The sequence below is a fragment of the Onychomys torridus genome, chromosome 3 (assembly GCF_903995425.1).
Source record: "Onychomys torridus chromosome 3, mOncTor1.1, whole genome shotgun sequence".
NCBI lineage: Eukaryota > Metazoa > Chordata > Mammalia > Rodentia > Cricetidae > Onychomys > Onychomys torridus.
This window is the reverse complement of record NC_050445.1, coordinates 65,596,254-65,622,152: the sequence shown is the minus strand read 5'-3', so window position 1 is coordinate 65,622,152 and position 25,899 is coordinate 65,596,254. Positions and strand designations below refer to the sequence as shown.

The window sequence follows — 25,899 nt, the reverse complement described above, 5'->3', positions numbered from 1 at the left end:
CTGTAATGAGATCTGGCGCCCTCTTCTGGCCTGCAGGGACACATGCAGACAGAATACTGTATACATAATAAATAAATAAACCTTTAAAAAATATATGAGTTGTAAGAAGAGGCTGTGCTTGGCTGGATGCTGCTTCTCCTAGAAGCTACTGGTTATTAACCATAAATGCTAGTGCCAGGTGTGATATCTCCTTTTGAACTATTGAGCGGGGTTGGGGAAGCTCCCAAAACAATGCACTCTTGCCATACTTCTTGGCTGTCCACCAGAACTTGATGGCAAGATCCTATTAGTGAAGACAATACAAACTGGTTGCAAGACAGAGAGAAACCGATCTGGAAGCTTCCTTCTTGTTGGCTTGCTCCCATAAAGTGAAGTTATATACAGGCTGCAGGGTAGAAAAGGATCAACGGACATTGCCCGCTGGGAACCTATGAACTGTAGTACCAATTCACTAGTGGCAATGACTACTAATGGTGCAATAAACCATTCTGGTTGGATTTAAAACCTGCTCTCAGGAAGGAATCCATGCCTAGTACTGTAATCCAGTTAAAAATTCAGGGCTGGGAAGGTTAGACTCTAGGGAGGGGTAACTTACTACTGTTGTTTACCCAAGTTGACAGGATGTCTAACTGACTTCTTTTTTTAAATTTTCTTTCTTTTTTTATTTTATAATTTAATTTAAATTTTACATATCAGCCACAGATTCCCCTGTCCTCCCTCCTCCCCCCAGCTCACCCCCATTCCCATCTCCTCCAGGGCAAGGACTCCCCTGGGGATTCAGCTCAGCCTGGTCCCAGCCAAAGTGTCCAGGTTCCAAACAGCCAGCTCATGCACTAAGGACAGGTCCCTGTCCCACTGCCTGGGGGCCTCCCAAACAGTTCAAGCTAATCAACTGTCTCACTTATCCAGAGGGCCTGCTCCAGTTCCATGAGGGCTCCTCAGCTATTGGTTCACAGTTCATGTGTTTCCAGTAGTTTGGCTATTTGTCCCTGTGCTTTTTCCAATCATGGTCTCATCAATTCTCGCTCATACAATCCCTCCTCTTTCTCATCGATTGGACTCCTGGAGCTCCACCTGGGGCCTGGCCATGGATCGCTGTATCCAATTCCATCAGTCACTGGATGAGAGTTCTACCCAACAGTTAGGGTGTTTGGCCATCAGATCACCATAGCATGTCAGTTCAGGCTTTCTCTCAACCATTGCCAGTAGTCTACTGTGGAGACACTTATGTTTTAGATCAGTGACAGCTAATCTTGGTTGCCAACTTGACATACCCAGCAAGAGGGTGCCTCAATTAAAGAACAACCTCCCTCAAAGTGGTCTATGGGACATTTTCTTGGTTGCTAATTTGTGTGTGTGAGTTAATGTGGAGTAGAAAATGACAAATCAAAATGATCTGTAACCTGTAGGACAACTTCATGACCAATGCATCTCTGAACACTGCTCTGCTGGGTTGGGAAGATGACAATACCTAGCACAGGAAAGAGCCTATTAATCAAGTTTACTGCTCATTTGTGGCACTAATACGGGGGTATAGTGTCAATCAGTGAAACAATCAGACATGAGGTATTGCCCTTATAATGCAAAGGCAATATAAATAAGCTATTAAGTCAAGACACAAAAATACAGCATATATCTAACAAGTCCAACTCCTGACATCTAGAAATTATTACATTGAGTAAGTATATATATGTGTGCTTGTGTGACAGCCAGTGGTCAAATTTAGCAATATAAAATCCTTGTTAGATGTGATATTTAAAATTAAAAAATTATTCCCAAACCACTGTCTGGACTCCTCAGTGTTAAAACACTTGAGCCTGATGCAAGATGCCCCAGTATACCACCTGGAGGGAAGCTGTCTCGTGTTAGATACACCTTAATGAAAACCCCGAGACATGCCCACAGACTACAGAAGAGATGCTTTAAGTAAGAGATGCAAGTACAAAATATATTTTATTTACTCAAATCATGTTGGTTTTCTGTATATTTTGAAGTAACACACAAAATTATATCAAAGCTATATTTTAATTTCATCACATTCCACACTAAATTCTTTACTATTTACCAAAAATAACTTTTTATAAAGCTTACTATTTCGTCTAAATAATACAGACTGTCAATCTCTATTTTTTACGTGTTTCTCTCAAAAATTAGAAGAGCTTATGAGCATATCATACAAAACTAAGTGGTATATTACACACCAAACATGAGTACAGATTCTGTACAGTGTATGTCACAGCATATACATATATTCTACAAGAGATGACATGCCTTTGAAGTCATGATTTAGGAAATCTTTCATGGAAAAACTGCACTGTAAAACTCTGGTGGCTTGAGTACCAGCTACGTCTCAGGAGCTTCTTTCACAGGGCATGAGTTGTCCATTTAACTTCATTAGCAGCTTTACCACAAGACCAGCCTACAAAAGAAAACACATGTTAACGATAACTATGAAGCACACAAAAGCATATACATAGGACTGGGCATTTTCATACCTATTTGAAGGATCACTTAATTGGGAAGAGACAGCATGTGAAGAAAATGGGCATATCTGACACACCTGCAAACCCACAAACTCAGTTCTCGACCTGTGGTGGGAACCCTTTGCATTGAAGAACTCCCTTTGCTTTGCCTAGCCCAGCCCCGTGGGTTGGGAGCCACCTACCACCTTTCCCTGGTCCAGTTAAATAGCTCACCCACCAGCTTTACTTGGCTTAGTTCTGGTCCCCTATCTGCCACATGGCCCAGTCTAAGAAAAGCCAGATTATTTCATCAGACACCCAACTAACAAAGGGAGTCCACATACCCAGGTCAAATGGCAAAACCAAAACCAGCATGATGGGCTAGAACTCTCTCTCCATAAAACCCACCAGTTTTATAGAAGTTCTCCGAGGACATAAAGATTTAAAAGAACAATCACAGAGTTCATCAAAGAATTCAAGGAATTTAAAGAAGATATGAACAAATACTTTATTAAACTCCAAGAGGATAAAAATAGACAGTTAAGTGCTGTCTAAGAAAATATATACAGCTGAATGAAATGAAAATAATTCAGGATTTGGAAACTGAAACTGAATACAGAGGTAGAAATATTAATGAGCATACAAGCTGAAATGAAGATGTCACTGAAAACTCAGTATGCTGGTTAGGAAACTCAGGGGAAGTCTCACAAGTAGAATGGATCCAGCAGAAGACAGATATCTGGACTAGAACATAAAGGGATCTGGACTAAATAAACAAAGTGAAAACATTTGATAAAAACAGGAAAGGAACACATGAAACACTACCGAATGACAAAATCTTTGAATTAAAGGCACAGAAGAGGGAGAAGAATCCTAAGGCATTCAATGACATAGATGTTTAACAAGAAGACAGAAGAACTAAAGACATACCTATAGAGATACCAAAAGCACACAGAACACCAAACAGACAAGTCCGGAAAAGAAACACCCAAAGGCACATCACAGGTAAAACACCAAGTATATATGACAAAGACAAAATATTGAAAGCTGCAAGAGAAAAACAAAAATCCACAAGTGACAAATACAGGAAACCAGAATAACACCCGATTTCTCAATGGAAACTCTGAAACTCAGAAGGGCCTAGAGCCATGCCTCTAAGTCCCAAAAGACCACAACAGAAAAATTAAACTACTGTAACCATCCAAATTATTTGCCATACTTGAAAGAAAAACTTTCCATGACCCAAACAGCCAAAAATAATTTATATCCAACTGCCATGAGCCATTCTCATGAGTTATGGTGGGTCATGACGCAATTACAGTTTATAGCAATTGATAACTGAGATGTCAACCCACCAGAGGAATGTTCTCTGATAGATATATTCAAAGATAGTTAAATCTTTGAAGCAAGGCATGCAGGCCACTGACTCTGAATACTGTTGCTTCCATCTGTTACTTCTTGTGCAATAACAGCTATGATATCTCCCCATTATCATGCATTTTCAACCAATGTGTGTATGTAATCTCATGATTACATCTCAATCTTATGGGCATGCATATCTGTAGGTGATCAGGAAGATGACTCTTCATTTAGCTGTATAATTTTGATATACAGAAATATACTAGGATATGCTTCTTAGCCAGATCCATTGTCCCATGAGACTGTAGACACTTAAAGCCTGCCTTGTTCCTTTTGCTCAGACTAACACAGAAAATAATAATCTCTCCTCAGTCTAACACAAACTGCATGCATTTAGCTCATTTTTACCTCAGAGCAAGTTCAAACTACACTAAAGGCCTTTGTAAATACATCAATAGTTTAAAATTTAAAATTAGTTATGTACAATGTCAGAGTTGCAGGGGTCTTACCAAGGTTACTATCACAAAACATCCTAAGGAAAGCCTGCCAAGTCTTCGCTTGCCAAGTCTGCTGATAAAAAGCTACGTCTCAGAGTTTGTCGCACTGGGCATTGTGCCCCGACTCTGGTCCTGAGACCTTGGAACCTTGCATTACCAAGGTAATGGCTCTGCTCCTTATCTATTTTAGGAATATGCTATGACCTTGAGGGTTTTGAAATTTTTCTCAGGATTGTAAGGAGTCTCCTGTTAGAAATGTATGGACAGTCAGGCAAGAGAGGAGCTAAGAACGAGAGCTGAGAAGAAGCTGTAGATTTAGAGAAGTATGACAACAATAAAGAGATATGGATAGAAAGAACACAGCATGAGTAGACTCATTCCTCACCCCTCAGATTAGTTCCTTCGCTGGTTGTACAGTGTCCTTTGAACTCTGAGAGAAAGCCTTTGAGGCTGGCACTTAAATGCTTTCATTATCCAACAACAACAACAACAACAAAACACTGAACAGAATATTGGAAGCAATGCTTTAAGATAAAGACAGGAATACACACAGCCAAGAAACAAAAAGAAAAAATCAAAAAGAAAAATAAACTGCAAGTAAGAACAGAACCAGGAAAAGATCAAAATGACTGTAATCTACATATGCCTTTCAACAATGACTCTAAATACAATGTCCTGAACTCACCAATCAACAGACACAGACAAACTGAATGGACTAAGAAACAAAATCCACCCATGTGTTGTCTATGAGAACTTATTTAGCTTTAAAGATAAACAATACTTTAAAGTAAAAGGATAGAAAAAAGTTATCCAAGCAAATGGGATCAAGAAGCAAGAGGGCATTGCCATCCTAACACCCAACAAAATAAACTTCACACTAAAACTAAGCAGAAGAGACGAAGGAGGGAGGGGGGCAACACAGGAGGGAGGGGGCAACACGGGAGGGAGGGGGCAACACAGGAGGGAGGAGGACAACACAGGAGGGAGGGGGGCAACACAGGAGGGAGGACAACACAGGAGGGAGGGGGGCAACACAGGAGGGAGGACAACACAGGAGGGAGGGGGGCAACACAGGAGGGAGGGGGGCAACACAGGAGGGAGGAGGACAACACAGGAGGGAGGAGGACAACACAGGAGGGAGGAGGACAACACAGGAGGGAGGAGGACAACACAGGAGGGAGGAGGCCAACACAGGAGGGAGGACAACACAGGAGGGAGGAGGACAACACAGGAGGGAGGAGGACAACACAGGAGGGAGGAGGACAACACAGGAGGGAGGAGGACAACACAGGAGGGAGGAGGACAACACAGGAGGGAGGAGGACAACACAGGAGGGAGGAGGACAACACAGGAGGGAGGAGGGCAACACAGGAGGGAGGAGAGCAACACAAGAGGGGAGGAGGACAACACAGGAGGAAGGACAACACAGGAGGGAGGAGGCCAACACAGCAGGGAGAACAACACAGGAGGGAGGAGGACAACACAGGAGGGAGGGCAACACAGGAGGGAGGAGAGCAACACAAGAGGGGAGGACAGGAGGCAACACCATGGTTGATAAAGCCTCAAGGAATCATTATTTTGTATTTACCTAAAGTTATATACAATACATGTAAGTATATACGTATACACACACTCTAGAAATGAGAGCCCTCCTTCCCATGGTTGCACAGGGAGTCTAGGCGACCCCCAAACCAATACAGACTACTGATGTAGCTCCTCGTTGTCTCTCTGGGTGGAGGTGAAGGTAGTCCCCTCCTGATGAACATACTGCAGTTAGGATAAAGGTCTGAGAAGAGTTAGTGGCACTTACATGTCAGTGGTAACCAATACTGTCTACTTAGACTGAAGGCCCAAGAGGGAAATCAGGCCTGGTACTAGAAACCTAGCTAGCTTCCCCGGCCAGTGAACCCATGGACCTTAGAAAAAATCTATTACTGCCACTTGTTAGACCAGCATGAGTTCTCACTACATTCTAAATCTTATCCTCTGCCCAGAGAAGTCTAACTGCCACCCCTCATCAAAGAAGCCTTTCTCCTTAGCCAGCAGGTAGTGGTGCACACCTTTAGTCCCAGTGAATCTCTAAGTTTGAAGCCAGCCTTGTCTACAGCATGAATTCCAGAATGGCCCAGACTACAAAGAAAAACCTTATCTCGAAAAACCAAACAAAAAAAAAAAAAAGAAAAAGAAAGAAAAAAAAAAGAAGCCTTTTTTCACAGCAGATGGATATAGAGAACCATAACTGGATGCAATGCACAGATCAAGGGGTTATGGGAAACCCAGCGCCAACAAATACATCTACACCCCAGCTTCCACATCTGTGGTCAAGGAACACTGCAGAAGACAGGGTGGGAAGATTCTAAGAGCCAGAGGATCAGACTCTTAAAGTCAACTGTGAAGTAGTCTCTCCTAGAAATGGCTGCATAAATATGACCTAACAATGGCAATATCCATGGAAAAGTTACTGTGGAGGGAGAAGTGTGAGAGGGTCCAACCCTAGACGAAGAACTACGGGCAACTAATGACTGCTGAGAGAAGAATTAGTCTCTTCCAGGAATAAGCACCCTTTTTGGGTGTTCAATGCAGAGTGGTTAGCCTGGAAACCATAAACAAACAAACAAACAAAATGGCTCTGGGAGGTTGTATTTATATATTTGTGTAGACTTGTGTGCATGCACACATATATGCAACAAAAGTAATATGAGAAAAAGGCTATCAAGTAGAGAGGTGGGGGAGGGGGAGAGTTGGAGGGAGGGTAGCTAGGAAAAGCTGGAGGGAGGACAGGGAAGAGGAAAAGTCATTCTACTCCAATTAAAAACATATTTAAAAAAGAAATAGGGGGCTGGAGAGATGGCTCAGAGATTAAGAGCACTGGCTGCTCTTCCAGAGGTCCTGAGTTCAATTCCCAACAACCACATGGTGGCTCACAACCATCTTCAATAAGATCTGGTGCCCTCTTCTGGCCTGCAGGCACACATGCAGGCAGAACATTGTATACATAATAAATAAATTAATTAATTTTAAAAAAAAGAAATAGGGAATCGAGGAAGAATTTACTTAGGATTCTGAAAATAGTTAAGAAATTCCTCACTGAATATAGTATACTAGTCAAGAAAAGGGAAGAACTTTAAGAAGAGATGGAATAACTAATCAGAATTAAGAGAAATAAATGGCATAAGGAAGCATTTAACTGCTCTAAAACAAAAATAAATTAATCTGCCAAGTTTATGGCTCCTTTAATTAGGAAAGAAATTCCATTCTTTCTTGATCTTAAACATTAAATTTCATCTAATACAAAGGGTTTCTGGGGCAGTTAAATGAATCAACAATTAAAAAAAAGAACTTTAGTAAAACCATAGTCAATTATCATAAGTGCAAACTAATTCACCGTACTTGCCTGCTTTGTGTGCACTATAAAGCTCATTTTATTTTCCATACTATGGATCTGGAAACAAGTCCCAGCATCTCCCAGCTGCCACGTAAAGCAACAATACTTGAGACTGATGAGTAAAGCCTGTAACAGAATTAGAAATTATTATGCTAGAACAGAGCTAAAAGTAACATTTGGTCAGTCATGGTGGTGCACCCCTGTAAATCCCAGTACTTGGAAGGTGGAGGCTGAAGATCAGAAATTCAGGGCCATCCTTGGCTAGCAGGCAATTGGAGACCAGCTAATGAGACCCTGTCTCCAGACACCCGACAAACACACTAAACAAGAAATGCAGCATTCATCTTCGCTTAGGGTGTATCATTATGTAGTCATTAAATGCAATTGTTTTGAATATTATTTTTAAAGTCTCTTTATAGTGCCCACACTAACCTCAGACAGTGCAAACACAGAACTCAGAAGGCAGACTCCAGGGACACAGTGAACAATAACAGTGTTTGTATCAGACTAATAAACATTTTTACAGATGCCCATTCTCAGTGACTCTGAACACAGTAGGACAAGCTTTTACTTCATGCAACTTAAAAGTAACTTCTTTAATGTATTCAATATCTTTTATGAATATATACATAGTACTTATAAATCTGAAATGTATAAGTGGGATTAACAGATGATTTCAGCAATTTTATTCCAATGAAAATAATTATACTGATATGTTAATATTTATTGTAGACATAAGAAAAACAAACGTTAGGAATATATTCTTCATAAATTCAATAGAACTATTTAAGAAACAATGTTAGGCTAAGCTACTCTTAGGCCTTCCTAAAAATGCTATATTTAAGTAGTCATTCAATATATTTTCTTATTCTAAATGTTTATTTTGTTGATATGTAGTACTTGAATTTATGAAGTACGACATGACGTTCTCATTAACCTATATATATATCATATGTAGATTGATTAACATGCTTAACATCTTAAACTTTTATTCTTTCTCTCTGGTAAGTAAAATGAAATTCCCTTCTTCTATTTTTGGCATATACTTCATTTTTAATTATTCCCTCCTAGTATTAACCTGCACTTTATCGCCCTAAGCATACATATATATGAAGTGTATATGTATGCAAAGTGTTCATACTATCCTTCAAAACATACATACTTAGAAATATTAGCTGCTTATGAATGAATGGCAATTCTTAGAATGTTAACTACAATAAGCTACAAATATGCCAAAAGATAACAGTTTAGGGTTTGATTTTGTTGTTTTGTTTTGTTTGTTTGTTTTTGAGACAGGGCCTTATTATGTAGCTCTGGCTGGCCTGGAGCTCACTATGTAGAACAGAATGGCCTAAAACTCAGAGTAATCCACCTGCCTCTGCCTGCTGGGATTAGAGGAATCTGACAGTTTAGGATATTTTTAATGTGGGGTTCTGTAAAGAAAGCACAGTATAGTTAGTTTAAATGTGTGTACATAATCTATGAAAGAACTAATAACATTTATTTAAAAACTAGCGATCTACACTCACGTTGTAGAATAGAAGTTGATAAGTTGATCGAGCTGTTCAGTATAGACTGGACCAGTGAGAGCACAGCAATACTTTAATGAGTAGCCTTGGGCACTTGAATTATTTTAACTAAAGCCAGGAATCAGTCCTTTACTAAGCCTTAAACAATAGAAAAGAAAAGAAAAGGAAATGAAAGGAAAGAAAAGAAAAGAAAGGAAGGAAGAAAGGAAGTGAGAAAGAGGGAGAGAGGGAGAGAGGGAAGAAGGGAGGGGGGAGGGAGGGAGGGAGGAAAGGACGGAGGGGGAAGAAAAAGAAAAAGCAAAGAAAATAGGTGCAGGCAGCAATTCTCAATTTTATGGAGATGAGATTTCCAACAAAAGTACAACTGACCACATATAGTAAAGTAAAAATCTGCTGGTAGAGGACAACATGCAGTGAGAAAGGATGCTTAAGACCCCAAATGATAAGAAGAGCCAGGGCCCACATGGTCCTCTGATGCAATCAAACTCCTCCAGAAGGAAAAAGCTACCTACCCTCTTTAGGAGGTAAAACCTACAACTGGCAAGATGCTCAGTAAGGAAACTAAAATCAACCACAGAAGTAAAAAAAAAAAGAGGGTTAGCTGTAAACAGCAAAAAGAAAGCCAGCAGAGTGAGAAAGAGCACAGAGCAGCGTGCAGGCATGGGCAACAGTGGTGAAACAATGTGTTGTGCAGAACGGTACGTGTGTCCATTCAATTCAGCCTGCGTGTCTACAGCAACAAACACAGTGGAACACCGAGGCATGACAGTCCACTTTCTGTGACAGGACAGACAGATCTATGATCGACTGCTTCCACTGCTTCAGAGAGAGAAGTCACAGAAGGGAGATACTTGATATACAAAAACAGCTGCATTCTAGCTTCTCCAGAGAATGGGTCTCTAGAGGAAAACCTATTTGATGATTACAAAAATACAATCATCTTAGAGCTTTCAAAGGTGCCATAAGTTTATCAGCAGCTTAGGAGCAAACCATAATTCCTCTTTGGCTCAATCACCTTTTTATATACCTAAGGATAACATTCACACTTACAATTTTATCTATTCACTTACTTTTAAGATTTTAGGGGTATTTGTGTTAAAATTAATGTAATATTTTATATTTTGAATACTATTCTGATACACACACACACACACACACACACACACACACACACACACACACACACACACACACACACACACAGTTTCTCAGAGGCCAGAAGAGTGTATCAGACCCCAGGACCTGTTGTGAGCTGCAAATATTCTGGGAACCCATCTCCAATCCTCTGCTCTGTGCTCTTAACAGCTGAGCCATCTCTCTAGTCCTCTACTTAGAACCTGAATATCTTATTCTGAAAGAGAAGTCTGTCAACGAATAACATTGATATAATCCTTTTGCCTGTTTTCTCATTCATTCAACTACTGCATCAGAATGGTGTTCAGAATATAAAGTGTTAGGTTATGCTGTAGTTTATCAAGCCGTCATCAGAGTGCTTTATAAAACACTTGTTGTTGTTCAAAGTTGAACGCCACCAAAGCCAAGCCTACAGCTCGGAGGAACAGCAGTGTCGCAGTGACAGCACTATCATCCCATTCTACTAGGAGGGAACTGCAAACACGGGCACGTAACTAGCAAAGTATCTTGAAATGGTGAAAACTCTTTCCCTTCCTTCTCTCCCTTTCTTTCTTTCTTTCTTTCTTTCTTTCTTTCTTTCTTTCTTTCTGTATGCGCACTTGTGCGTGCACATGAGCCCACAAGTCAACGCTGAGTGGCTTCCTCAGTCCCTTCCCACTTTATCTTTTGAAATAGGGTCTGCTCTCGCTGGACCTGAAGAAAGCTTGCTGATTAGACGGTATGGCAATGAGCTCCAGGGATCCACTCACCTCCACCCACTTGGCAATGGGGTTACACACGGGCACTGCTGTGCTCAGTTTTTTTCATTTCTTTTAAACAAACTCAGTTCCCAGAAATAGAAAAGTGGCCACAAACCACCTAGCAGTAGCTTACCTGGTATGAGGAAACCAGTTTTAACGGAAATAAGCAATGGCCCTAAAGCACGTTAGGGACATCAAGAAACCAAACTCCGTGTCAAGTATGAAAATCTGTATTATTGTGCCCTGTGTGTGTAGGTATTCTCTAGACCCTCCCACAAGTAAACGGAATAAAAAAATAACCGTTGCCTATAAGGCTGATCACAAGTTCACATGAACGATTATTTATATGTTACTGTAAGAAGAGACGTCAGGGCTGGTGAAGAATCCTGGTTGTGCTTGCAGAGGACCCAGGTTCTCTGGCCAGCATCCCCATGGCAGCTCACATCATAACTGCCTGTAGTTCTAGTTCAGGGACCCAGCACTCTTGTCTGACCTCCTTGAGCACCAGGCACACATGAGATGCACAGACTCATACACAGGCAAAACACCCATACACAAAATATAAAATCAAAAAAGAAGAAGAAGGAGAAGAAGAAGGAGAAGAAGAAGAAGAAGAAGAAGAAGAAGAAGAAGAAGAAGAAGAAGAAGAAGAAGAAGAAGAAGGAGAAACGACTCCATAATAACACACAAAAATAACAAAATTGATGAAATTTCCAAACCAAAATGACCTTTGGAATATGATCTAATATTGACAAATCTTAATAAATTAGGTAAAATTTTTTTTACCAGATTACTATCATAAATTAGAAAGATGTTCACCCAGCTGAGCTGTGTTGAATATATTAAAATTAACTGTCAAGCTTATCTCTTATATTTTAATCACTTTGATTAGAATAAGGAACAACATTGTGTAAAGAATTTCTATATTGGGCCTGGAGAGACGGCTTATCAGTTACAGCACTTACATTTCTTACAGAGGACCTGAGTGTGATTCCCAGTACCCACACTGGCGGCTCACAACTGCCTATCTTGCCAGCTCCAGAATGATCTGACACCTGTAGCCTCTGAGTAACTGCACTCACAAGTACATACCATTCTTCTAAGGAATGGTCATATTCCCTTCCACACTAATCTTTTTCCCTGAAGAGCTTCCTCTAACTAATCTTCACTTTCAATCATTATAAACTCCACTTTTCTTCCTGAAGTCTAGAGTCCTCCTACACCACCTCCTTCTAATCAGGGTCTTTCTATGTAATCTAGGATAGGCTAGCCTCAGATTCATGATCTTCCTACCTTAACCTTCAGATGCTAGGATTATAGATATGTGCCACCATGCCTGGGTAAGTCCTATTTCCCCTCCATGTGAGAGAAAAAAAAAAGCTGGCAGCAGCTTATAACTTAGAAGAGGACCCTCACCAGACCTTGACCATGCTGGTGCCCTAATCTCAGACTCTGAGCTTTTAGAACTGTCTAGAAACAAATGCCTATTGTTTATAAGCCTCCAGTCTATGGTAGTTTGTTATAGCACCCAGAACTACGACAGATACATAACGAAAAATCTCGCTTCGTTTGAGTTTGCAATATCTGGGTCCTGTCTCTAAAGTTATCAATGGATTTTTTTTTTTTTTTTAAAGAAATATATCTGAGCCAGAAGTAGTGGTGCATGTCTTTAATCCCAGCACTTGGGAGGCTGAAGCAGGAAGTTCTCTGTGAGCTTAAGGCCTGGTCCACATAGTGAATTCCAGAATAGCCATAGCTACAGTGAAGCCCTGTCTCCAAAAACAAAATTCTCATATAAAAATATATATGCAATCTATATTTATGTAAACATATTCTTCATTCCTATAACTTTTATATCAATATTAGCACATTATCTAAAGTTCAGCAACCTTTTCACAAAAATATAACATATAAATGTGTTGTTCTACCAAAAATACTATTTATTCTATTGTATGGACAAAAGGTATTACAAATGCAAAAATGTATTACAATTACTGTATATAGTTCATGTACACGCCATTTCTAGATTCTTCATGGAGGATGGCACTGCTGTTCCAGATAATATAGGCTATGACTACTCAAAATCAGCTTACGAGCTAACCTTAGTTTCCATGTTGAGGAGATGAAGTCCTTTTATATTCACTCCTACATACACAGGGATGACTTTATGATTGCTGGGGCTTGCCTTTGTAAATATCTGTCCTGTGAAAAAAGCGGCTCCATATGTGGGAATTTCCCAGCAGTTCTGTAGAAACATGCGTTGCAGATGATGCATTTCCTTACTGACACCCTCACTCATACTAAGATTCTGAAAACAAAGCAGAATAAAGAGACGTGACCTTTTATAATGCAAACAGGTCAATTAGCAATTTCTAAAATCAATGTTGTCTTCAAACAAGAATGAAGTTAGAGTATATTATCTCAAGTGCACTTTTTTCTCTTGTGGCCTTCATATGAAAAATAAGTAAGCTGAGATCCACAGGTGCTGTCTCTGCTAACAGACTATAAGTGCTCTATGGGTAGGGACACTGCATTACTTCAGTTTTACCTCTAGTCTTCACCATAGTATTTAGCACATATAAAGTACTCAGGAAAAGTCTTTATATTTCTAGAAATAAATATATCTTTCTATTTTCAGTTTTAGGCATTGTGAACTACAAAATCCACTTTTAATTCTGGGATTAAGAACTTAATATTTAAACACTGTAACACCAATAACCTAGCCTATAGTCTTTTCCATTTCTGTGGACCAGCTTACCTTGTACTCATGGAGTATTCGATTGATCCAGTGAGGCGCCTTACTTTTCAGTTTAGTAATAGGTACGATGGATTTCAGATTTTCTTCACTGGAAGCACACATGCCAACATCCTTTAAATAAGTCATCATTAGTAGCTAAAGTACAATAATCCTTCTGTCATTAAATAACGGAAATTTTAAGCTGAATATGATGTTTTAAAACAAAATTCTCCACAATCTTAATACTACCAATTCAGAGAAATGTTTCCTTTTTCAACCAGCAGGAAATATTTTCAAAAATTGAAAGACCACAGTTTAAAATCTTTAGACATGTTAAATTCTATGTTTTTCTCAAGGATTAAACATCAAACTACTTTCTATGGTGGGATTCTTAATTATCTGACTCATAATTTTTTTATTAAGTCACATTTTTAGCCAACTTACTTAAACACAAAGTAAAGAAACATAAAGTAAAACTATAAAGGTAAGTTATATCAAATACAGCAACATAAGTAAAGCTTAAAAATGCTTTACTAACCAAAAAACAACTAACGCTTTATAGGTGGTTATTTCTTTTATTCAATGTTTTGTATTTTTAATTCTAAATCAATGTATAAATAGTATGTCTGTTTTGAGGTGGGGTCTTACTAAGCAGTCAGGCTGGTCTGATTCATGACCCTCTGGTCTCAGCTCACTGATTATGAATAGGCGCCACAATGCCTGGCTAGCAATGCATAAATACACGCAGTCTTATTAAGCTGTGTTGGTTAAGGAGAATCTTGAGCACACCGTAAACTATGCGCTGTATCAAATACTTACTTTAAGAAACCTTGTTTGTGCTTCTTACTCTCATAATTCCCGTAAACTATCTGTAACAGTAGACTTGCCAGTGTTATCAACTTAGCATCAGGAGCTGTATAAAATCCCTTCAGCAAATTATATCTGGCTTCATCAAAGAGAATAAGAATAGCTAGTGGGTCTTCAATCTTAAAAGGAAAAATGTATAATTTGATTATTAACATACAATTTAAAAAATATACAACTTTTCCTTACCCAATATAATAAACTACAGCTAGATAACTGTATATGTATACAAGCTATTCCTACTCTAGATAAGGGTCGGCAGGCTTTGTTTCTAAGGATCAAACAACAATATTTTAAGCTTTATGAGTTATATAATCTCTGCTGTAAATACTACATTATAGCACAAAAGCTGCAACTCTTAAATATATATGGAAGTTTTAATTCCATAAATTTTCATATGATATATTAAACTACTAATGTTCTTCTACAAACTCCCCTCAGCCTGCAGGCTGAATGACACAGGCAGCAGGCAGAGTGTGGCCATGGGTTGTGTGTAATTTGCTAATCTATAAATATGATCCCAGTTTATGCAGTTAATAATTCATAGCACAGCTTATCTAAATCTTGACATTCATAAGGCATTTTTCTGTTATCTACGTTCCATGAAACATAGCTCTGAACCTGAAAGACAAAGTGCATCAATCCCAGAAGACCAATGGAGCTGAAAAAGCTCCTTCTAAGGTAAACGCTTTCTAACTTCACACTGTCAAATATATTAAAGGAAGAACACAGTGTTTTCTTACATTTTACACAACTTATCTAACAGGATTAATAAATATTGGCAAAGCTAGTCTATACATATATTTTTACTCAGAAATAATTAACAATTATAGTTTCTGAGTATTTCCAAATATAAGTCATGGCACCAAGTCTTTATGGTAGAATGATTTTGATAAACCAAATAAATTTTTTTTAGTTTATAATACTCCACCTGAATGCTTTATAAAAACCACTACAAAAACAGAAACAACTGGGAAAACTGTCCATTTGGACTGTAGATATGAGTATGGAGACTGAGTCTCAGCTAAGATGTCACTGTAGTACACAGTATGTCCTCAGTCTTGTGCCCTCGTCTGGCCTGCACAGGCATCAGGTGTGTGGGTGGTGACAGACACACGTGCAGGCAGAACACCAGACGCACAACACACAGATTAAGAGAACGGCCATGAAGTAAATGTGGCAAATGGTGGCTGTCAGTGTATCCAACAGTTGGGCCACAGTGTTAATTATATTACTTTCTAAATTTACCCTTGGTTTTTAATTTCTTAAACTAAGATGTTAGGGAAAAGGCTGAACAAGGGTTCTCATACTAACAAGTGTCTTGGTAGATTTGAACAGTCTGAGTAGACACTAACACAGAATTTTCAGTTGTATGCTAAATAAGTTTTAATCAATGACTACTAGTTTCTAATAAAATCAGGCTATTTCATCCTAAAAGAATGATGCCAACCAATAAATGCAATTCTCTCATTTTTCAGAGTGCAGTTAGGAATTTCTCAATTATATGAACTAAAGGACAATGATATTTTATCACGTGACATTCTGACTTAAGAATTTGGTAAAGCCTTGCTTCCTTTTTATGAATCTACATTCCAACCATGAAATGTAGTATCTATGCTCCTTTCCTCTCCCAGACAACTTTTTAGAATATTATATAAGTCAGGAAGATAGACTTACTATACTTAGATTACTTACGGATTGTAAAAAAATCTAACACGTTTTTAAAATTGTGGTCATGTATATTTTAATCATTTGTAAGTATATAATTTAGTGGCATTAATTCTATTTTCAGTATTGTACTATGCCCTTACCACTATTCCCAAGGACTTTACATCACTTGAACAGAACCTCTGAAAAAATTGGATGCAGCTCCTCAGTAGAGCAAATATTTGGCTGGTAAGAGGACTTGGATCCAATCCCCAGAACCCAAATAAAACAAAACAAAACAGAACTCCTGATAGCTCCAGCGTAAGAGCTTTAGTAGTTTCTTATGGGATTTCTGGTTTTATAAATGTACCTGTTTTAATCAACAAAAATGCAATCCTTCGGTCTTGCTTATTCATTTTGCATGTTTTCAAGGCTCACTCATATGTCATATATTGCAAATTAATTTCTTTCAATCACTGAATATTATATGTATGTTTACTGCATTTTCTTGTCCCCTCATTTACTCAACACTTAGGTTACTTCCAACTTTTAAAGTAATATGCAGTGAATAATGTCATTTAAGTGTCAAGTAGAATTACTTCAGCGTATGGAAATACATACACAACCCGGACCCACAATTTGTGTGTTTATGTTCATGAGTGCAGACATGAGCATGAGGTCATGAAACAACTTGAAGAGTTGGTCTTTGTCTTCTACTTTGTTTGAGAAAGGGTCGCCAGTTGTTTGCTAGTGCATACACCAGGCTAGCTGCCTTTGAACATGAGGGATTGTCCTTTACATACACTGATTCTGCAAACAACTGTCCACTTTTCCTAAGCAATCATGGTTTAGATTGTTGTGTAAGTGTACACAGCTATCCCAGTGTCACCTGTAGAAGCTGCTTCTTCTCCATCAGATGCGTCTATCACTCTAGTCAAGGAATCAAGGGGACACAAATGTATTGGTTTGTTTCTGGACTTCCATTTCTAATCTTCTGGTCTATATATGTTCATTTTTATGCTAATACCACAGTATTTTGATTACTACAGCTCTGTAGTATGTTTTGAAGTCATTAAACGTGAATACCCCAACTTTACTCTTCTTTCTTCATAATTATGCTATTTAAATATAGATAGTTCCCTTTAAATCACCAAATATGTAGGTCACTTTGATACCTGACAGCTAAACATAAAATATCTTTGTCATTGAACATGGATAGATATCTTTGTAGTTTTTTTAGATCTTACTAACTTTTCAGCGATGTTTTATATTTTCTTTACAACTTTTTGTTTTGTTTTTCAAAACAGGGTTTCTCCGTGTAGTTTTGGTGCCTGTCCTGGATCTTGCTCTGTAGACCACGCTGGCCTCGAACTTACAGAGATCCGCCTGGCTCTGCCTCCCAAGTGCTGGGATTAAAGGTGTGTGCCACTGCTACCCGGCTCTCTTTACAACTTTTTTTTCATATTTATTTATTATGTGCTTTATTATGTGCGTATGTGGAGATCAGAGGATAATATGTAGGAGTCAAGTCTCTCCATCTACTGTATGGCTTCCAGAGATTGAACTCAAGATATGAGGCTTGGCAGTAAGCACTTATACGCACTGTGCCATCTTGCTAGCATGTATTTTCCATGTATGAATCTTGGACTTGTGTTAAATTTATTTCTGGGAATTTAAATCTTTTACACACTCAGTTAAAGAATCTATTTAATTCCTTATTATGTGTGTGTGTGTGTGTGTGTGTGTGTGTGTGTGTGTGTGTACAAAAGGAGACTAGAGTCCAATCTCAGGAAGTGTCTACCTTGTTTATTGAGACAGGGTCTTTCAGTAAGACCTGGGGCTTCCTGGTTAGGCTAGGCTGGCTGGCCAGCAAGACCTAGGGATCCACAATGTTTCTCTTCCCCAGAGTTGGGATTATAAGTATGTTCCACCATGTCTGGCTTGTTGTGTGGGTATTGGAGACTGAACCCAGATCCAAGCCCTAACTACAGAGCTACCTTCTTTGTACCTCTGGATGTTCTTATGTTTATTTTTTTTTGTTGTTTAACATAAGTAATTTTTGTGTGTGTCGAATTTGGACCCTATAACTTTTCCAACATAATTTACTAATTTGTTTGGGTAGTTATCCTGCGGATTTCTAATGATTTCCTATACATAAGATTGTATCACTTGCAAATAAGCAGTTTTTGGTTTTCCTTTCTAATTTGGAAAGCTATTTCTTTTTCTTGTCTAACTGCTACGTCTAGAGTTTCCACAATAGTGCTGAACTGCAGTGGTGAAAGGTGTGTATCCATCCTTGTTCTTCATATTAGGAGAAATGTTCCAGTCTCCTGAAAGGTGCGAAATTTTCTCAAATGTCTTTTCTGCATCCCACCACAAACTTACTCTATTAATGCAATTCTGACACATGGTCAATAATCAAGACTTTAGTTGTTTATTTACTTCATAAACATATTTAACTAATTCACAGTATACTTATCTAAGAGCATCAAAATTCCCTTTGGCTTTATAATATCCAGATAAAGTAACTAAAAATGTTTAGCAAGTATGGCCACAGCTGACACTTGCTTAGCCTTGTCTGTTAATACTGTTTTGTACAAATAGTTATGGAGAGCATTGGATATATTTTCTTTAACAATATAATGCGATCTAGCAGTTATGTTTAGTTTTAATTTTTATAGATACTATTAGGCTACCATACCTAGTTTGCTATAATCTCTCTCTTAAGTTTCTTCTTTGTCAATTCATTCTTATGATATCTCATTTTCTCTAAATCAACAGTATTACAACCAAAACTTGCTTGGAAAAGATCAATCAAGTCTAAATTCTGTTCTTATGTCAAGAATGGTTGCTTTCTTACTGCTTAGGATAACATTTTTACATCCGCTTTGCAAAAACTCTATTTACCAGGCTTTTGTAGGTTTTTTTTTTCATCCTGTTATTTCTTACACCTTCTCTAAAATTCACAAGACTGATTTCTACTGTGAAAAAAATTAATTTCTGTATTAACTATCTCTCTGGTTGCTAATTTTCTGAAGTGTAGCTTCCTTATTTCTTTTTTCAAAGGGGAAAAATGTATTTGTTAAGGTAATAAAAGTAAAAGGAAAAAAAATACCAACCAGAAGTTTGCAATATAGACCAACTGAAACTCCCACTTGTGATGTGATGTAAAGATTCACAGAAAGAGGAAGTAAATGCTCCTAGAACAGGAACAGCACAGTTGCTACCTCTACTGCCTACAGTGAGATCCTACAGATTCGGTGCACTCAAATAACTCAACAAGATTTCTAACCAAACCTTTTTCTCAACTTCTAAAGGAAGTCCCACATCTCTTCTTAGGAAAAGCTGTGGTGTTTCTCTTTGTGGATCTAAATTCGTCAGTTCAGCAAGTGTTTCTGGCCAGTCACGAACTTGTTGCAAGGGTTTATGATAAGGCTTGAACTGAAGGCCTGAAAAAGAGCTTTCTTTTATAAATGATACTGTAAAAACAAATCCATTTTATCAATGCATAGAAACCTTCCATTAAACTATATGCACCTAAGTATTAGGCTGTTTATAGATCTAAATTTAAATCAATGTTTAATAATTATTACTATCTAAACTGTGAATAAGTGCCTGCTTTTAAAAACATAATTATAAGAGTATTTCTTGGGAGACAGGTATGATGGCACAAGACTATAATCCTAGCACTTGGGACATAGACTCAAGAAGATCACAAGCTCAAGGTTATCCTCCGTCAAATAGCAAGTGTGATGCCAGCCTGAGTTACATGAAATCATGTCTCAAAAAACAACACAAAACTAAAGAATATTTCTTGGGATTGGGATGTGAAACAGTACTTGCTCATTAGTATTTAGAAGACCTGGTTTGATAAATAAGATTGGAAAAAATTGCACATAATTTTGTAGATAATTTTTTTTTTTTTTTTTTTTTTTTTTTGGTTTTTCGACACAGGGTTTCTCTGTGTAGCTTTGCATCTTTTCCTGGAACTCACTTGGTAATCCAGGCCGGCCTTGAACTCACAGAGATACGTCTGCCTCTACCTCCTGAGTGCTGGGATTAAAGGCATGCACCACCACCACCTGGCCTGTAGATAACTCTTAACATAAATCAAATGTGTTAATGTATATTAAATTCTTAATTCCATTATAGCTTACTGAATTAAGAATACTCAGTATGATTTGGTACTAAACATATATACAAAGATAACCATCACCCATTTAATTAAATTCTTTAAGTATTTACAGTAAATTTGGAAGGATAAATATATATTGACATTAAGTTGACTTTAAATAGAAAAGTTTGACAGAAAACTAGATAACCACTTTGAGAGAAATACTGAAAATACAGGCAAGTTGTATGACTTCTACATTTAATAGTATTCTACCTAACTTGGTCACCAGAGAAAGCTTCTGGCGTTTACTACTTTTAAAATGCTACGGATGAAGCCGGAGAGGGAAGCCTCCCCACGTCAGCAGTTTAAACACCAATAATATAAGACGTAATTGAAAGTCAACAATAATGCTACACTCAAGTTTACTAATCCACTTCCGAAAGGTTAAAACAATGAAGTGCTTCTCCACCCAGGTTTCTTACTAAGGTTTTCTGAACAGATCCAAATAGTGAAGTACTGCTGGGTTTCTTGAGAGAGTCGCATCCCTTCCATTATCTGCTGTGCTGTGGTATTATTGCCATGCTTCAGTTCAACAGAACGATACGATCCGTCCATTCTGTAAATTCGAACTTTTTCGTACTAGGAAAAATATGAAAAGTCATATAAGCTATTTAAAAATGACATATCATGAGGCTGAAGAGATGGCTCCATAGTCAAGAGTACTTGCTATTCTTGGAGAGGCCTGCAAGAGTTCGGTTCCCTGCACCTACCTTGTGAGGTTCACAACCACACAATTCCAGGACCAGGGAATCCAAAACCACCTTCTGGTCCCTGTGGACATCACAAACACATGTGCATATACACAGGCAGGCACACTCATATATGGATTAAAAATAATTACATATCACAGTACAACAAGGTATTTTATGCTCAACTTCATATTCTTTATGGCATAGATTTCTAATGCGGGAACTATCAAAAATTTGCTTCAAACAAGAACATGTTGACAATATTTAGAAAACCATTACTTCTATTATTTTCACTTTCTAAATTTTCTTCTGAATGTTCCATGGTCAAATAAAGGAAAGTCTTTCATTGTTGCTGGTTTTTAAAATAGTGACTATCAAATTCTTCAAAGAATATAGCTTATAGAGTATTGAATATACAATGTAATTCCACAGGAAATATAAACTTGGAATTAAATTTAAGACCCTCATGAGTATACTAGGTCACAAATCACACTGAAGAAAGAGAAGTTTATAATAGAAGACTTTGAAAGTGCAAGTCATCGATTTTGAGTTAGTTTCCTTCTTCAAGTTCACAAATTCCAAAATAGCAGTTGTAGTAGAATATTTTAGGGTATGTCATTTTTGTTTATGTTGCATTTGTTTAACTCTGTGAAGCTGTGTTACTGTGCCTGTCTAAAACAATTGATGGTCTAATAAAGAACGGGCCAATAGCAAGGCAGCAAAAAGGATAGGTGGGGCTGGCAGGCAGAGAGAATAGACAGAGGAAGAAATCTGGAAAGGGAGATGGAGAAGGAGCCAGAGGAAGGAAAGACATCAGGGGCCAGTCACCAGCTACACAGCAATCCACAGATTAAGAGTAAGATTTACAGAAATAAGAGAATGGGAAAAGTCCAGAGGCAAAAAGGTAATTTAAGCAAAGCTGGCTAGAAATTTGCCAAGCTAAGGTGGGGCATTCATAAGTAAGACTAAGCCCCCATGTGTGATTTATTTGGGTGCAGGGTGGCAGGCCCCCCTAAAAGGAGCCAAAAATCAACCAACAACAAGCAGTAGCATTATCAACAGATTCGTACTGTTTTAAGTGGCAGCTTATCTCCCAAATAACTTGTAGGTCAATTCATTTTGTATTAAAAGTACTTGATTCACTTGATCACATTCACAATATAAAAATTAGGCCATAAAATGTTACCTAACTGTATCATTTGTACATTGTAAGTGAATGATAGTGAAGGATAACACAGGGATATCTCTATGGAATTAACTAAATAAATAAGCAGGAAGGGCTAGGATTATGGCTCAGTGAATAAGAGCACTTGCTGTGAAAGCAAGATCTGCATTTAGGTCCTTAGCAGCCACATCAAGCCAGGAATGGCTGCCTGTGTCTGTAATCCCAGAGCTGGTGGGGGAGGAGTGGAGAGAGGAGGGTCCTGGAAGCCAGACAAAATGTGAGCTGTAGTTTTAGTGAGAGACCCTGTCTCAAAAAACAAGTGGAGAAGTGATATAGAAAGAGTCCTAACATTATCCTCTGGTCTCCACATGCGTACAAACAACTACACATATGCACACATGCACTCACATGTAAACAAAACTATGAAATCATCTATTTCACTTTTATAGGAAGGAAAATGAGTTTCTTGCACACCCACTTACTGAAGATTGTTAATGAATGGTGAATAATGCTGCTGGTTACAAATACAATGTTGCTGGGAGAAAATACACATCAATGAGCAGGACTACTTATAATAAACACAGTAAGTACAATCGTACATAACTTCATGTTTTGGTCAATGACAGAATCAAACATACAATGGCATCACATATATAACACCATATGCCATATAGTCTAGGCTATACCATAGATGTTGTCCAAATACACTCCATATTTGCACAATACCAAAAATGTCTTATGATATCTCCCATATGAGATTATACTATAAGTTCACATTTTTGGTAAAGAGGATTATGGTAGTTTGAATGTAACTGGCCCCCATAATCTCATAGGGAGTGGCACTATTAGAAGGTATGGCTTTGTTGGAGTGGGTATGGCCTTGATACTGTTGGGGTTGGCTTTGAGGTTTTCTGTGCTCAGGATACCATTGAGTATCACAGTTGACTTCCCACTGCCTACAAAAAGGAGAATGCTCAGCTACTGCTCCAGCACCATGTCTGACTGTGTGCTGCCACACTCCCCGTGATGATGATTATAGACTGATCTTCTGAACTGTAAGACACCCCCCCAATAAAATGTTTCCCTTTTATAAGAGTTACCATGGTGACAGTGTCTCCTCACAGCAATAAAAACTAAGACAGGAATGAACTTAGGGTCTTTTGCAAACTATCAATTCAAATACAACATTTGGCTCTAACTATTCAGACATTCTTACTGGTTTGTTAATGGCTTCTTTCAACAATTTTGCAGCTTCTTCCCAGTTATTTTGTTTGTTTTCTTCACAAATATTTAATGGGGATCTTCCTTGTTGATCTGTTATGTGCTAGAATGGAGAAAGCAATGAACAAAAAAGTATTACAAATACATGGTGTTCTGAAGGAATGTTATTCAATTAAAATATTATAAAAATACTCTGGTTAAGAATTAAATAAATATTAACCACACTTAGCATATACTATACTAACAAAATTGGAAAAGCTAAAAAACTCAAAGCACTAATTAGGATTATGTTAAAAGTTCAGTTATCAATTTAAGAAAGGTTTCCACAGTTTCACTTTCCTTTTTACCAAATGATTGTTAGTACAAATTCTAGAAAATGGGTAAATGGTTTTCTTTCTTGAAGACATGTTGAGGGAAATAAAATATGGAATGAATTTTATATAGTTTCTGGAGATGGATATATGTAATGATATTATATAACAATACAAATATACTGAATGCTATGAACTTTGTATCTAAGTGGTTAAAATAATACATTTTATATGAGCATTTTATCATAATAAAAACAATTCAAAACTTATGATTAAAAGCATAGTTAACACATACATTATACCCTATAAAGTAAAATTTGTTGTTTTTAGTTGACCTGTTTAGTATACAATTAAACGTTTTTGTATCATTACTTGTTAGTTGCTGAATATTAAAATCTGAAAACAGAAAAGAACTTACTCTGTCAATGTCTGGGTGGGTGAGGAGGATCTGTACTATTTCTGCATGTCCCCCTCCAGCAGCAAAATGAAGAGGTGAGCTGAGCTGGCCATTTAACAGGTTTGGATTACACTTTCCTTTCTCTAATAATATGCGAGTGGCCTCAACTTTCCCATACCTATAAAAAAATAAAATGTACCTAAAAAAACCCCATCAGAAATGCTTAAAAATTCAAACTTTACAAGACATTTGAAGGAAATCTAGACAACAAATGATTAATGACCTAAGTGTCTGGAATGTTTAATGTATTACTGTGGCTCAATTTCAATTTCTGACCAACTAAGAAAAAAATATATTCTCAAAACAAGAGAAAAAAAGATGGCATAATCATCCCATAGAAAGTACAAAGTTAGAAATCAGGAGACAGAATCTTTAGTTCAAAATTGGGCCAGAAGTTACAGCTCACTGGCATACATATGCATCAAGAAGCCCGAGTTCAGTTGCTGGCACCATGGAAAACCACCAAACCTAATAACAGCATGAAAAGCAACTTAGAATCAGAAATGAAGTCATTAAAAAAAAAGCCTATATCAAGTAAGTTACATAATGCTGTAAATTTTAAGTAAACGGCTTAAGATAGCAATCAGTAAGATTAGGACACTTAGTATTTTTTAAAAATCATTTTATTTTATGCGTATGGATGTTTAGCCTGCCATATCTGTCTGAGAATCACTTGCAGGCAGTGCCCTTGGAGCTCCTGGACTGGAATCCCAGGTGGTTCTAAGTCAGGTGGGCACTGTGAAGGGGACCGGCTCCTCCTCTAGCAGCAGCCAGTGTTCCTAACTACGGAGCCGCCTCTCCGGCACTTCAAAGTTTTAAAGATCAAAATAGAATACTCTTTAAAAATTACTGGAAAAGAGAAAAGACACAACTCTAGTCCATGGCGATTTTAAAATGTATTTTTGAAAAGAAACAATTTGAATTGGATTTTAAATAGGACAGAACTTAAAGGTGAGAAAAAGCAGAGTATTTTAGGTTTGGGAAGAAGGAGTAAGCAGGACAAGGTCTCGAGTCAGAAGGAGAGTCCAAGCAGTCCCAGGCAGACTGAGTCCAGAGCAGAGCCATGCCTCAGGCTGGTCTGAAGAAAGGCACACAGGAACTTGCAGTCTGGAAATAAGGGAAGCAGCGAAGAAGGGAAGGGAATGTGGTTTTCGCTGCAGTACACTGGGGATACAGCATAGTAAACATGATCTGATTCGCCTTCGACGTTTGCATTCCCCCTTCACAGCCCCTATGGTTTAGCACTCTGAACTGGCCTCTTGTGTTCTAGCCTTTCCTCACTCACACACTTCACACTGTGTGTTACTATTTTTAATGTTCTTTCCTTTCCCCCATTGTGTGCAGGTTAAACACTATTACTATTCTGAAGTAAATACACTGTACCTTCCTAATACAATTTCGCATTTTATTTTTGTTTCTCTTAAGAATTTATCTCAGTTTGCACATTTTCATCTTCCTTTATGTACGTCTGTTCTCTGTCAGCTTGGGAGTCCCTTAGGATGGTGTTAGAGAATTTTTTAAAGTGCTT

The 25,899-nt window shown here is 38.0% G+C and overlaps 1 protein-coding gene across 2 annotated transcripts in view; it reads right to left on the bottom strand.

Moving 5' to 3' along the window:
• Nucleotides 1–1,927: 1,927 nt before the first annotated feature.
• Nucleotides 1,928–25,899, bottom strand: part of Krit1 (KRIT1 ankyrin repeat containing) — a 37,001-nt gene continuing 13,029 nt past the window's right edge. For both annotated transcript variants that reach the window (XM_036180575.1, XM_036180576.1), the window contains exons 9-17: nt 24,333–24,489; nt 23,599–23,706; nt 20,951–21,107; nt 19,652–19,803; nt 14,663–14,829; nt 13,865–13,952; nt 13,208–13,414; nt 7,713–7,829; nt 1,928–2,419 (exon numbers count right to left, since the gene is read on the bottom strand). In XM_036180575.1, the coding sequence (XP_036036468.1) occupies nt 2,351–2,419; nt 7,713–7,829; nt 13,208–13,414; nt 13,865–13,952; nt 14,663–14,829; nt 19,652–19,803; nt 20,951–21,107; nt 23,599–23,706; nt 24,333–24,489 (1,222 nt within the window). In that variant the 3' untranslated portion in view covers nt 1,928–2,350. The remainder of the gene's footprint in view (nt 2,420–7,712; nt 7,830–13,207; nt 13,415–13,864; nt 13,953–14,662; nt 14,830–19,651; nt 19,804–20,950; nt 21,108–23,598; nt 23,707–24,332; nt 24,490–25,899) is intronic.